The sequence below is a fragment of the Myotis brandtii genome, unplaced genomic scaffold (assembly GCF_000412655.1).
Source record: "Myotis brandtii unplaced genomic scaffold, ASM41265v1 scaffold416, whole genome shotgun sequence".
NCBI classification, from domain to species: Eukaryota; Metazoa; Chordata; class Mammalia; order Chiroptera; family Vespertilionidae; genus Myotis; species Myotis brandtii.
The window spans coordinates 471561-486926 of record NW_005365989.1 but is presented as its reverse complement, the minus strand read 5'-3'; the positions used below and the strand labels follow the sequence as shown (position 1 = coordinate 486926).

At 38.2% G+C, this 15366-nt stretch overlaps 1 protein-coding gene across 31 annotated transcripts in view; it reads left to right on the top strand.

Annotated features, from left to right (window-relative positions):
• Nucleotides 1-15366, top strand: part of TCF4 (transcription factor 4) — a 340777-nt gene that overhangs the window by 284548 nt on the left and 40863 nt on the right. For all 31 annotated transcript variants that reach the window (XR_001363545.1, XM_005873627.2, XM_005873628.2 and 28 more), the window contains 2 exons: nt 3103-3236; nt 9314-9446. Coding sequence is in view for 30 of the 31 variants with exons in the window: in XM_005873627.2 (XP_005873689.1) it covers nt 3103-3236; nt 9314-9446 (267 nt within the window). In the remaining variant the exon portion in view is untranslated. The remainder of the gene's footprint in view (nt 1-3102; nt 3237-9313; nt 9447-15366) is intronic.

Sequence of the window (15366 nt, the reverse complement as noted above, 5' to 3'; positions counted from 1 at the left end):
TTTGGACTCAGTGTATATTTTGAGCATCCTGGATTTAACATGCCAGGGGACAACTTGTTATTATAAATAACTTTATATTAAAATTTTAGCCACGTATTGTTTCACAGGTAAGAACAAGCATCTCATTTGGATCAATGAAGTGACCTATCTTTATTCAGCTTGCTAATTGATGTAGGGCAAAACACCCAGTTTTCTTCCCCGACAAATGCAGAATATTATAGCTTTGTGGTTGAAAAAACATATTTATTTTTCTAACTGGCCAGTGTCTTTGACTAAATTACCGTGGATGTGTGGTCCCTGAGTTTGTAGTCTTGACACTGATAGCACAGCCCCTGTCTACTGCTTGAAAAAAGACCAAGATGGTTGAAATGACAGCAGCTGCTGTAAGAATAGAGTTTAGAGGATGCAGCTAAGCTCCATTCCTGATGTGTCTGTGACACTTACTGTCAGAACGCAATGATCATATTACCAAGTTAATACTCTGAAATTCAGGTATGGAATTGACCGAGATCCCCTGTACGCAGAACTTTAACTCTTTCTGCCAGGCTGTGGAAGCCTTGTTTGAGTGTGTCTTTGGCAAGTGCCATGAGATTTCCTTACTTGCGCTACTCTAGGAAGGGCCATGTCACAGCAAGGGGAGCCTACTTAGGGCTGCAGGTGCCAGGGGAGCAGCCTGGTGTCTCGCTTAGATTACAGTGGACACACTCAAAATCATTCTGATTAAAATGGATTTATTTTCTTTCCCTTCAGAGTGTTAACTCTTTTAGGTTATTAGCTCACTTGTAAAATTCCATGGAAAATCTATAAAATTGAATTGAACGGGTCCCTCAGGAATAGAGAGAATTTGTTCCATGCATAATGGAGCTCATGTTCACAGGGACCCTTTATCTTTGTGACCTGTCCTAGGTGTAACTCTCATAGGAATACCCCAGGGCATGTCACTTGGGTGTGTTCTGTGCCATTACAAAAGGCTCCTCCCCTTCAGCTATAAAAAGCAGCCATATCCACATGGGCATCAGTACCTTCTTTTGTGGCTAGTTGTGCTTACAAAGATTATCAACTCAAGGATTCGTCACTAAAAGCAGATTTTCATGGAGAAAATTGACAGAAGGATAGATTTCTTCTGCCTGCCTTCACAGAGGTGGCTTGCTTAAACTGCACACTGCAAAGGAGATGGGGTAGTTTAAAACAATAGGTTCTTCTCCCTGCAGACCATGCAGGGTATGGGAAACAAATTTTCTTTTCTGCATATGAATACTCAAAACGCCAAAACATTTTTTTGAGTTGACATTTATGATGAGCACAATTAATTTGCACATGTCTAATTCTATTCTTTCAAAACAACATTATGCCAAGATCATGGGATGTGATAAATATTAATTTACTGTGAAAAGCATAATTTATGTAAAATACGTATTTTTATGAGTCTACATTGGGTTGAGTGTTCTGTGTTAACAAATCCGAAATGTATTTCCATATAGTGCCTCATGTTGTCAAAATGTTTCAAAAGCGTCCTTTTTAATGATATATATTTTCAATTTATTCGTCATATATTCCATCTATTTGAAAAGTTAGTGGTCCTGAACTTCATGTGTGACATCTAAACTTCCTCAATCTCAGGGCTAAATCTAAAGTAGATGAATAATAACTTTTTGAAAGTCTGATTTTTTCACATTACCATCCCAGGAACAGTGCATTGTGGCCCCATTACACATGGGCTTCCTTCAGTGAGGGGTGCATGGTGCCCCGGGAATTCAGGCCTTGGAGAAACATGCTGTTTAGGGGAAAGATATTCAGAGACTGTCAGGGGCATATTTTAAACCTACTACTGTGCAGCCTCTTATTTTTAACTTTAATTTCCATCTTCTAGTTACAATTCCTAAATTATCAAGATCACAGACTTGATTTTGCTTGCATAGTTCTTAAGAAATCTATAGATTATTCCTTTCTGTCCTGAAACTATTCCAGTTTTCTGAATTCTAAATTCTAAGTTTAAAATCTCAGAAAAAAAAGAAGGCTCATGAGATACAGTGTTAGATGTAACTTGCCTATTGCCTACATTTTCAAAAGACCTTTATTAAATAAAAGGCTGGTGAAAATAACCTTATTTTCACAAAGTAAAGCCTGCCATATAGTTAACACCTACCTGGTGGCATGGTATATATCTGGCACTCAGTGATTTTTGTCAAACGTGACAGAAGGAAAACTTGAAAGAACCAGCAGTAACATGGGTTCTTCCCCCCTAATTTGAGAAACCTAAAGCAAACAAAACCCATCTCCCATAGTAACTTCTAGGCCAATAGACCCAGAGAATCTATAGGAATGTTTTTAATATGGTATTCCAAAAAGATTAACTTGATATAAAAAGATAATTTAAACCTCTTTTAAACTCATAGTTGTATAAAATCCAGACTCCCAAAATTGACTGTAGACATTATCCACTTTATGATGTGTACTCTTTGAATTGCTACTGAAGGCTTAAGATAGCCATATATCTATATACCAAAAAATGTTTTTAAAGGGTACAAAAACTCAGAATGATATATTCAAGATTTCTCTTTCCTGTATGTCATAATGTAATTGCAACTTTAATTCTATCTACTGTATATGTTACAACAATGAAATTCAATCTTAAATATGAGATGTTCTTGTTCATTATTACTTATTTCTTTATATACTTTTTAAACTTGTAGACATGCCAACTGTGTAATGTCTCAAGTATTTTTTTACCCCAAAATTTAGGAACAGTTTAACTTTTTGGTTAGTTTTCATAGAAAGTAGCATCAGAATAGTTCTAAGAAATGTTTCCTTTATCATTAGGTGCCCTGCTGTCTGAACATAACTCCATGTAGAAATGTTTTTCTTTTACAGTTGGCTTTTTACTAAGAACACTTTACTATGTTAAATATTTATGTTTGTTTAGCAATATAGAGTCAGTCATTCGGGGAAAAATAATGATGACTTTTTTCCTGATGTAACCAGCTAACTGACACAAAGATGAATGCACAAGAGACAGCCATTTTCAAGTATATGAAAAACCTCTATTCTGTTAAGCAAGGCTGAATGCCTCAGAAGAGTCACGGTTTTCTTTGTCCTTTACAGATGGCCATCACAGCAGTGACCCTTGGAGCTCCTCCAGTGGGATGAATCAGCCTGGCTACGGAGGGATGCTGGGCAATTCTTCTCATATTCCACAGTCTAGCAGCTACTGTAGCCTGCATCCACACGAACGTTTGGTAAGGCAGATTCACATGGCAATGGGGATCAGACAGCTGGCTTATTAAATCCAATCCTTGCCTTTCCATGTGTGTACACAAGGACTCTGCAAATGCATGCAACACTGTACACACCCATTATGCTCACAGTTGTATTGTTCCTATAATCAAAGATGGGACTGAATCAGATCACCTTTGTAAGTGCTTTTGGATTCCTTGTCATTGTTCTTGTTTATTGTGTTTTGTTCTGTGTTTTCTTTATCACACTGTCAACTTCCTTTGTTACATAAGTACACACTGTATTTCAGTTGCAGAATTCAGCTATGGCTGTTTCTTTTCGTTTTCTTTTTCTTTTTCTTTTTCTTTTTCTTTTTTTTTTTTTGCTATTTGTAGTTTTGAAGGATATACTGCAGGGGGCAGAGTGACAGTCAGTAGACTTCGAGGGTAGTGATATGCATGGGCATTTCCACTTCCCCTTGACCGGCTTCTCTCACACTGGGAGAAAGAGTTCATTTTTCTTTACCCTCCTATCAGTAACAGCAACCATGGGATTTCTATATAGAACAGATTCCAAATTTTCTATATTTAGTTTTAATTCCACAGCCCCAATCTTCTACTGATACTCTGTTTTTGCCTCATTCCAGTTGAAAACTGCTGTAGAATGTTACTCTTTTTTCTGTTATTACTAAAGTTTCCACTCTGCCCATCACCTACACTCATCCATCCTAATATTAATTACTTTTTATCCTGGAGGAAGCAACTCAACCTGTTGTTTTTTCTAGCCTCAAAACAACCACAGCCAAGAATCTGCTTGTGAATGTAAGTCTATCATTAAATGGAGGAAAGAGTACTTCTAGATCACGAGTTAGATTTGCGATGCAGATAAGATAAAACTGAGTCCCTTGTGCAATAACCTAGCTTTGGAAATGTATGGACGTCCATTCCTACAAGGTTATTACCAGTCCACTAGCATTAGTAGTCTTTATATCATTTCTCTTCATCTTGGAGTCTCCCCTTTTTTCTAGTACCCAGAGTTAGGTTTCTTTCTCTGTCCTGATATAGGATATAGTGCTTTCTAGATTTCTGTGATCTTTCTTTTGCTCAACCACTAGAGGTATGGAGAAAGCGACTTATATCCTATTCTAACAACCTAAAATATCCCAGGAGTTAGGATTTCTGAAATACTTGAATATGCCTACTTATTTAGTCCTAGTGACAGAGACACTATGTGGTCAATTAACCTATACTTTAATGAGAGACAAATGAAGGTAGCATTGGCCTTTTATATTATCTCCTAAGTTTGAATGTGTAAGTCACAAACTATCTCAAAGTTCAGCACATTTTTACTCGATAGCAGATGCTTTGCTTTCAGATTTTCTCTTCTCCTGCCTCCTACTTGGAGGTATTAGATTGAAAGCTTAGAGAAATATCAACTATTATTATACTAGAATTTCTTCTTGGCTAACATTTTTCTTTATCCATCATCATTCGCCACTTCTCTAAGGAACTCATGATCAAATCTACATGTGTCCTATGAGCAAGGAGAGTTTTGATTACACGTAAAAGATTTTGGCAGTATTCTAATATGTTGGGATTTCAGTCCTTTTAAGAGTTGTCCACCTGACATTTTTCTTCCCTTCTATATTTCTTTTTTCTTTCCCTGTCATGGTCTAGAATTTTGATTTAGGTGGTTTCATTTTATCCCAAATTCACTGCATGGGGGAGGTATCTTTAAAATATGCTCAAATGCACACAAAAATATAGCTTTGTAAAGGAAACCAACTACACTTCGAAAAAGTTTTGCTTAATGAAAACACTGTTGTCGACCAGGAAGAAAGATCATTTGGAGGGAGTAACCCAGTAAATTGCATCAGATGCTGTATTTGTGATGTCACTTATCCATCACAAACCACAGGGTTTTTATTCTTAACATGATCATGTAGCAGATCTTAGAGATTAGGGGTTTTGTTTTTTTAAAAGGCTGAATGAATTATGTCTCTGGTAGTGTATCCTAAATGAATTTTCTCACTGATGGTTTCTCACTGGAAACTGTTGAATTGTTATATCGAGTGGTCATTGTCATTTCAGTAACCCTTCGGAAATATTTTGAAGTGACATTAAAAAATCTGACCCTGACTGAGAATAATTGGAGTATATAGTAGGCAGTTGGTGTTTTTTCACTTGAAAATAATGCCAGTTCCTTACAGTGTTCACCTGTAGCTTTGGGCCAGTGCCATGCTATGTCCTAAGTGTACGTACAAAGTCACTCAAAAGAATGGAGTTTGTGGTTGAGCTTTGGAATGGTTCTTGTAGAAGGTTTAAGTTTGGAATGACTTGACAGAGTTCATTCTAAAAATAGGATGAAGTCCTTGCTGTCTGGCATGGTTGAGGCCTGATCTTTGCACTACAGAGTAACATAGTCCTTGGAGTCAGGAATTTCAATATAAAGGAAGTTCTGTTGTCTTTATTTTTTGTAACATAAACGCTTCCCCTAGTGATTCTCAATCAGATATGATTTTTGCCCCTCAGGAAACATTTGGAAATGTGTGTGTGTGTGTGTGTGTGTGTGTGTGTGTGTGTGTGTGTGTGTTGGGGTGGGGGTGTAGTTGCAACTGGAATCTAGTGTATAGAGACCAAGGACGCTGGTAAAAATGCTACAATGCACAGGGGAGCCTCCCACAGTAAAGAATTACCTGGTACAATCCGTAGTGCCAAGGTTGTGAAACCCTGCCTTACCCTAAAGCCCAATTGTCTTCTTGGTATGTGCTACCAATTATTATAGTTCCTTAACTTTTTTATTGTTTTCACTATTACAGATGTCCCCCACAACTCACCCTGCTTTTACTCACCTTCACCTAGTCTCCTTCCCCCCTTCCTCTGACCATCACCACACTGTTGTCTGTGTCCTTGGGCTATGCATATATGTTCTTCCACTAATCTCTTCATATGTGTTCTTTGGCTAACCTCTGTCAGTCTGTTCCATGTGCCTCTGGTTCTGTTTTGTCCATCATACAGATTCTACTTATATGTGAGATCAATCTTTGAATTATCAACCCATAAAAACATCACTAATGGAAACATTATCACCACTTACTCTATCAATAGATTCTAAATACACTCTCTTATGCCATTAAAGGTAAAAATAAATAGTGGGCATGTAAGGCCATAGCACTTTATCATACTTCCCCTTTTGCTTTGTAGTAAGCAGGGCAGACAGTATTAATAGCTAGACTAAAAGAGACTCAGGCAGTGGTTCTCAACCTGTGGGTCACAAACAATGAAATACATCCTGCATATCAGATATTTACATTACAATTCATAACAGTAGCAAAATTACAGTTATGAAGTAGCAACAAAAATAATTTTATGGTTGGGGGTCACCACAACATGAGGAACTATATTAAGGGGTCGCGGCATTAGGAAGGTTGAGGAACCACTGGAAGGGGACCTCTTGTAGTTGATCCCTGACTACTCTACAAGAGACGTGATTAACATATCACTTATATTCTCTGTGGTGTATTTATTACGACTTTGAGTAACAGTAGTTTTCATGATACTTTTTCTTGAAAAATAATCGAGTTATAAATATCATTAATTGCATTCAGCATCTCATATTCTATGAGTCTCTAAAAATAACTGATTTGGGTGCATTGTATGGGTTTCCCCATTAAAATCTGTGGGAAAGAACTTTTTTTTTAGTCTCAGAAGTCAATATGAACCCTTTGTCAAATCCTGAATTACTGCCCAGGTTTAAGGGGTGTAAAAATTCTCACCAATGCAATAATCTTTTTTCCTGTGTCATTCTATAATTATTTATAGTTATTTCAATAGTTTTTTTATAATATTTGTCTCTGTTTTGATTTTTGCATAGTTGGGACTGATTTATAAAGTTTCTCTGTTCTTTAGAAACTCAACATGGAGCAGAACTGAAACCTTCTCTTTTTCTTTTCATTTTCTTTTTCCTCATTCTTTCTCTCTTTCTCCACTTTATGATAGTCTTTAGCTCCTCAGCAGAAATAGTTCTTCTAAGTTTGGTGTTTGTGGCTTATTCAGAGTTTCAGATTAGCTCTGCTATGGAATGGCCCCACTCTACTATTCTCTGGAAGAAATTTCAAGGGACCACTTGGGGTATTCTGTGAGTAGCAAGTAGAAATGAGTTTAACAGGTAGCATAAGGAATTTTTTAGTCATGCAAAGAGGTTCGTAAAACTTAAAAGTTTGAAAGACATTCTTGGGAACTTGGAAAAGTTTAAGGGCAGTATGTCAACTTTTACACTGAAGTTGACCTTTCTTTGGACTATTTGAGTGTGCAGAAGTAATATATCCAAAAGCATGGATGTGGCAGACTTGGCTCTGAAGCAAAGTTTCGTTTTTCAGACTTTTTAGTTACCTCTCAAATACTGGCATTTCAATCCACTATTTATTAAACACCAGTAGCCAGTTGTTCGTTGCCTATATAGGAGAATTATGTGTTCTGCACTCAGTAGCAAGTTGTGGGATGCAAAGATATAAACTGTATTCTCTCCCTTTAAAGAGTTTACAGTACAGTATAGATGGAAATGCATGTGAGAGAGATCGCAATGAAAGGCAGCATATTATTAAATGGCCCAGTGAAGATGTTGTCAGTTCATTAGGGATTCAGAGAGGAGAAGTCTTGGAAGAGTGGGAAGCAGTGAGGAATCATCGAGGCGGAGGTAGAGCCAAGATGGGCCTCTCAAAATAAAAGAAAATACCAAGACACCAGGGTTTCACTCCTTGTGAATAAATGGCCTGGGCTTGAAGCACCTCTGACTTTGAGCATCATCTCCAATCTCAATTTTATATAGAACATTAACAGACTCTCCAATAATCACATAATAAAGATCCATAGCCCATTAATATATCACATATGAGGAAAAAGTATATTTTAGCTTAAATGTTTTCCTTTACATGTTTATAACCCATCAGATGCCTATGAGAACACCTTTTTTTAAGCTACTTATCATCTTGAGCAGGAACATAGCTCGATATTTTTCTGTAAATATTACTGTGACCCTCCTAATGACCTGCTCACTCCCAGGCAGATCGCTGGGTGGAACCTAATTTGCCAACCTTCCAGGTACTGTAACATGCCCCAAGAAAAGCAGCTGATTTGGACAACTGTTGAAATAATGTAACTCAAAGCCAAGCCTTAACCCAAATGATTCTGTAAAGGTGATCTTTCACAGTCAACAAGATGAAGATCACTAATGGAGAGGACATATGAAGTAAGAAGTCAAATAGTTATTCTCAGTTCACTTGTTCTCATTTAATTCAGTACAGTCATTGAGTTAAGGCTTTACATATTGATGCTTCAGAGAGATAGCTAAACATTAGCACTTTTTAAATTTTTTATTTACCATTTGTTCTTGCTGGAGTTCAGAAAGGTGACCAAATTTGGCAGGAAAAGACCTGAGATGGGTTACTCTTTGCCATTTAGTGTTCAGAAGGTCAGGATGAAGTGCAATGCAAACCCTGTAGGTCACCATGTTGTTTTGCTCAGTGTATCATAGAATCTTTCTTACCTGATCAATAGGCCGCACAAAGAAATAATAATAGCAGTGCTTTTTTATGCTGTTAAAGTCACAGAGCTGCTTTTTTTTAATGTTTTTATTGATTTCTGAGAGAGGGAAGGAGAGGGACAGAGAGCTAGAAACATCAATGATGAGAGAATCATTGATTGGCTGCCTCCTGCATGCCCCCTACTGGGGATTGAGCCCACAATCTAGGAATTGAACTATGACCTCTTGGTTCATAGATCGAGGCTCAATCACTGAGCCACACCAGCCAGGCCAAGGCCACAGATATGCTTTTAAGCAGTAATTTTTAGATTTAGAGATTGTAATCATTTTTTACTGTCCTACATTGCCATCATATTCCCCTAGATTTGATGCAAATCCAAGCTATGTGTCTTTGTGTTTTAATATTTGAAAAATGAAAGTTGTCAGATCTAAGCAAGATGTATTCTTCAATATTTTGAGATTTTAAGGGCTTTCTCCATTGCAGAAGGAAGTATTATAAAACTAACCATTAAATATTTTATGGTTGAAAATTGCCTCCTTTTTCTGCTTCTTGCTACAGAGCTACCCATCACACTCCTCAGCAGACATCAATTCCAGTCTTCCTCCAATGTCCACTTTCCACCGTAGTGGTACCAACCATTACAGCACCTCTTCCTGTACGCCTCCTGCCAACGGGACAGACAGTATAATGGGTGAGTTTTGGAAATGCCAGTTCTGGTACCAACATTCAATGTCAAGATTATAATGAAAGATCTCTACCTTTCCCCCCCACCCCCCATAATTGAACAGCAGTCAGGGGATGAGTGTTTATCACATAACCGAACAAACAAATGAACCAAACAGAAATAGTCATTGGCTTGACCATAATCACATTTTTTTCCACAAGAAACTGAAATTTGGCTACTTTGCCTATTGTAATTAGTTTGAACAGGGTTTAAATATACCAAACCACCTTGCTTCTCATACTCCCAAACAGCAAGCAAAGTGAACTTTTATAAGACAAACCATTGAAGACTAATGAGATAAAGACCATGATATCTCTTAATAGTAGTTATTGACCACTTCCCAGATTCAGTCACTGTGTTGTGCTCTTAGCCATGACACGCCACAGTCTTCTGCAGACGGGTTCATGTGAAACTGACAGGCAACTAGTAATAACTAGATGAGCTTCACCTTCAGAAGAATGCCGCATGGTGAAGTCCTTCAGAGGGAAGAAGTGTCACTCACTCACAGGAGAGGAGACGGCTGGGCATCAGTGGGACAGAAGTTATCTGCTACTTTTTCTCAAGTTGAGAGAAAAATAAGTTAAGGCAGAAAGTTGCTGGCAGATTAACTGAGCCATCCTCCTCCTCTCATTTTCCATGCTGTCCACTGTGGTCTTCTCCCAAGGACAGATGGCTCCCCATCACATTCTCACCTTGAGGGAGGGAAGAGCTGGCAGGATGTCTAGCTGCCCAGGGAAGAAAGAGTTCAGGTTGGGGAGGAGGCAAGCACCCCCTTCTGAATTGGCCTTTGTCAACTGTCTTTGTCACCCAGCACTACAGTCTGATGCTCCAGGGTCCTCTCAGGCTTCACTGATTGCCACTGCGCTGGTTCTAGCTCACACCCATACCTTGCTGGGGCTTAGGGTTACTTCCAGGGGGTCACTGATGAGAACACTCACTGTGTGTTTTAGAGAGGAGAATGTGTGACAATAATCCTGCTGCTAGTCCTCTTAGCTATTTGTAGTTTTTTTCATTTTCCTTAGTCTGTAGAACTTTGGGAACTAGTATGAATCACTTATGTGGGAGTCTTTTATAAAAAATAGATGTATTTTGAAGTGTTGCAAATATAATCCTGCCTAAATAATACACTCTCTGTTTATTCAATAATATATTTCACACTTGAGATGAGCCATCTAGCAGCCCTTCACTATCATGTCTCATTGAGAAGCAAATTTTGGAATTTCCATTTTTGTAACTTTTCATAACAAAGTTCCTACAAATGTGTTGCATGAGTTTGACCTTGGGGGGCTCCGGACTACGGTCATATGGGGACATTTTGTAGCTCTCAATGCAGTTTTGGCAGATTTGAAAAACAAGAAGAAAGAAGTGCAGAACTGAAAGAGTGAGAGAAGCGTATTTCACTTCAGTGTGGTTTGGCACATGGAAAGCCCCTTTCTGCAGTCATGAGGTCTAGTTATAAAGCAGGCTGACCGGTCATTCATCCTCTTACATGGCAGATTTCCTGTCTACTTGTGATTTGAGTAATTTTCTTTTTTTAGGAAGGTATAAAGGTGGAACAAACGCTTGAGCTGAGGAGAACATACTTAGGCACTGTTTGAAAAACAAAGTTATGTTTATTAATTTGCAAAACAGTCTTCCTGGGAGAGAGGCACTAGACTTGGGAAGGAAGATATTGCGAGAGCGTAATCTTCGTCCCTGGGCTGTGGTTAGCAAAGCCATGCATCTGGGTGGGAATGGGATTTGCTTTAGTTAAGCTGGTTGGCTCATCATTAGCTCATAGATGAATAGGAATGTCTCCTCTCATTCATTTGGCCTGGGCAGGGTGGAGCTCTAGGCGAAAGATGGACTTAACTTGTTTAAGTGGAAGGAGGGTCTAGGTAATAATTAGGAAGCTATAATTTTAGAAGGGAAAAGTATGAGATTTTTGGAACCTGGAAAAGGAATTTTTTTAGGCAAAACATTATTACATAAATTATTCCATAACCATGGGTGTACTTGTCAAAATCTGCTAGTAGAATGTGAAAAAGCTTTATAATCTTTTCAGGAAATAAGTAGACATGGTAATTCAGCATTTTGGAAGAACTTGCATAAATTCAGTTATGAATTTAGGATTACTGTAAGAGAGAAGACTCATGTTCTCCCTTAAAACATGTCTTCCAATTCCTCCAGTTAAAATGCAGAGGAAAATTTGGGTATGATAATAGGCTTCATGGTTGCATAGTGTCTGCGTGACTCAAGTTTCTTCGCACTTTAATTCTCTTAGGTTTTGGCTTGATTTTCAGAGTGTGGTAGAAGTCAGGGACGGCAGCATGTCTGTATAACAAGAGAAGATTTCTCTTCAGTTACTAATGCTTCCCTAACAAACAGTATGGGTTAATAGGATACATCTGTAGACTTTTGAAAATACTTGGCATATACTCACTCATTCTGAAATGCAGGAAATAAAGAAATATTACATTGCCTGTATCGCAAAGAACAAACAGAGCTAATTAAATAATTGGTAAATAGGGAACACATAGCTTGACACATGTTTAAGATTACACACATGATTCTGTAGAAAATGGCTGTAAGCAATACTAATGCCGTAAGAATGGGGTTCAAGCGCTAACACATGGACATCAGATTTTTCAAGTTTTCTTGGTGTAAAGTTGCAAGGCAGTGCAATCTTTTAATAAACAACATTGATGTCTTAGGAAGCTGTTTTTTCCGTTCAAAAGATTATTGGCCCATTTCTCGGTTTCATGTTATAATGCATCTTCCTGGTGGTCAACAATTGTCCTGAACTGATCATAGGACAACAGAATGCATGCGGCGTGAGATGAAAGCTCTAGAACTATTGGAAGGCATCCTCTCTGGAGCCAGGCTCCCTTGCCTCTAGTTCTGTTCTCTGCATTTCAGAGATGGAAGATGCTCACTGGGATCTCGGATGGCTTGTGTTTGGTTTGGAGGAATGACCATTGTTTCTTGGGATTTTTGTTCGTTTTTTCCCCCCTTTAATTCCCAGTATCATTTTTTTGAGAAACCCTTAGGAAGGATAAATCTTACTGAGATTATATTAATGGTGAAATTTTTGTGTGACACATTCATCCATGGATTTTTGAAAGAATTCTAAAGTATTTCATTTGTTACACAGAATTCACATTTTCCTCTGAAGCTTTGCCAGCAAACTAGAGATTATACTGGACATTTCTGAGTTAGAGGGATCTAGAAGTTGTATGCGTATAATGCATGGGACACAGCATGGGTTCATAGAAGTTTAACTAATGGAGCACCCAGTTAAGGAGAGAAGCTAAGGCTGAGGGCTTCAGGAGTTACCAGTATCAAAGCCCTTCAAACTTTATTCCTAAACCCTCTCAATATTATCCTGCTGGGTGTATCTCAGAGAAGGAAGTGTAGTAAGTTACTAGATACCAGCTGTAGAGGATAGAAATGTGTAGAGACTAGTAGCCGTATACATTTTGTTATATACATATTTCCTTCCTACCTGCAGTATCCAATAGCCCTTCCTGGTCAAAAGCATTGAGGTGACTATACCACACACACTTCTGAGACTCTTGGGGAGGAGAGAGCTGAGCTGCAGTTCCCCCCTGGGAGGTACCATTTGTATCCACTCCCAGGATGTGACTTCTTGTTGTTTGGGCTATACACCCTCCCTTTCCCTCAGAGGGAATTGGGCATACAACCAGTATAATGCTTATAATAACTATTATTGTTTTATTGGTCTTTAACTGGCCTGCTTTCTCATACAAGGCATTTCCCATGTTTTTAACCTCAAACCAAACAGTGTTGAAGGAACAGACTACCAAGATGGATTTAATACAACATATGCTAAAGATCACCCTGGAATATCTATCTGGTTCATGAGTTAATCTGGCTTACCACTTTCACTTCTAATGACATGTTTGTATGACATGAAGCACTTGAGTATGTGGCTTTTCTAGCAGAAACATGTCAATTTCCCCTTGGGGACTTGGTTTCACAGTTATTTTATATTAGAGTAGTCACATAGATTCACTTTGTCTTTTACAAGAATCTTGAGCCTTCAGATAGAGTTGGGTGATAGACAGGCATAAGGGTTTATGAATTTCACCCAGCAATGTCATGGCACCATAACAAAGACCACTAATGGAAAACAGTAAACTAGTTTGATTTAAGTCTTGTCCATTTCCTGCACATGGTCCTGGGGCCCAACTTTCCCCCTGAATTTCTAGAGATCCCTCCTGCTAAAAATGAGTGCATTCTAGCCCTAATTTGAGGTTTAATTATAAAATTAGATTCTGTAGGAGTGCTGGAGACGCTCCTTCTTGTGTCATCTTTATAGTCAAGTCCATGACATTGTTAGGATGCTTTCAATAGTTTAATTATACGAGGCTCACTTGCACATAGTTCAGAAATAACTAAATTTCAAAGCAGTCATCTTCTTTCAGGAAAATACACTATAAATTACACATATCATTCCTTTTATATCTTTGTGATGTTCCCAGCCTGAGGTTATGGGTGTGTATTAAAGGGGTAACATATTTTCACAATTCTAATTTTCAGTAGTCGATCCCCAGGCACCACTCCTCCTGGTGTTTTGATGAGGGTGTGTTCTAATGGGAATTGCCATTTCCCCAAAGCTGAGAGTGAGCCCCAGGGTGGTCCGACATGTAGCAGAACCCCCTCTCTGCTCCATATCCAGCCGGCAACAAGCACCTGTGCACACGCCCCCTGAACAGTGCTCGGGTGGCTGGCAGTGCCGAATCCTCCTACAGAATTACAGTTCCTCTTAATCACTGCTCATCTTCCACTCATATTTACTTTGCAACCCTGCTTAAAGACAGATTCTTTTTTCTCTGGAGCAAGAAAAATTGATTGGAGCTAAAATATCTTAAGAAATCAACCCAGTCTTTACCAAATAGGGGCAGTAGTTTTCATCTTTATTTGTTATATGGGCACTTGGGTAATTGCTCATAATACGAGTTGACAAAAGCTTGGGCCTAGAATAGTAATCAAGTCCTGTTACATTAAAGCCAAAAGGTGGATTTGATAAGCACCAAGTTAATTAGAAGCGCATTTGGCTAAACATGACCCATTACTTAATATAAAAGAAATTATAACTTTGAGAGTTAATAATATATTCACTGTCTGCTTATTTGTGCCCTTTGACATATCAGTCACACAAATAAAAAGAGAACTCTAGCAGAAGGCCCCATGTCGCCTAACATGCTCAGGGACTCTTGAAAATGTGTCTTCTCCAACGTTTCCTGGAACAGAACAAAAAGCATTCCAAGCGAAGGGGCAAACTGGCCCAGTAAACTGCTTTGAAATTTAAGCCCTGGATTCCTCACTCCAGCTGCCGCTGCAAGGTGGAATGGCTGCATATTAAAAATAGTCTATTCTTATCAGTGGCCTCCATGAGTAGCCTGTTAGTTTTCGGAATCATTTTTATGACAACCTGAGGTAAGGAGTTGATTCTATTTTTTAATCTACCTCCTAGGTCCTAACATCTCTCTCTGTATAACAGGCACTTAATACAAAGTTTAGTATGAACGTGATCATAATAATTATATCTTGTTTCTTGTAAAGTGTGATTTTTTGTGTGTGTTACATATAATTAGCTTTTTTAATGTTCCTAAAATATTTCTGTTGATTTTCAACTCTGTTTGGTTTCATGAAAAAGTATTTTAAACACTTATTATCTTAATTTTAAAGTTGTTCAAAGGAAGAATTAATCTTTTGAAAGCCACAATGGTAGCAAATGTTATCTGTAATTGAAACAATATCTTGTACTACTTGGGTTTCAGTTCTTTTTTAGATAATGTAATTTTTCCATTGTGGCTTTGCACTTACGTATCATGAAGATTTGTTTTGTAATTAAGCAGACATCACAAATTATTTTGACTGC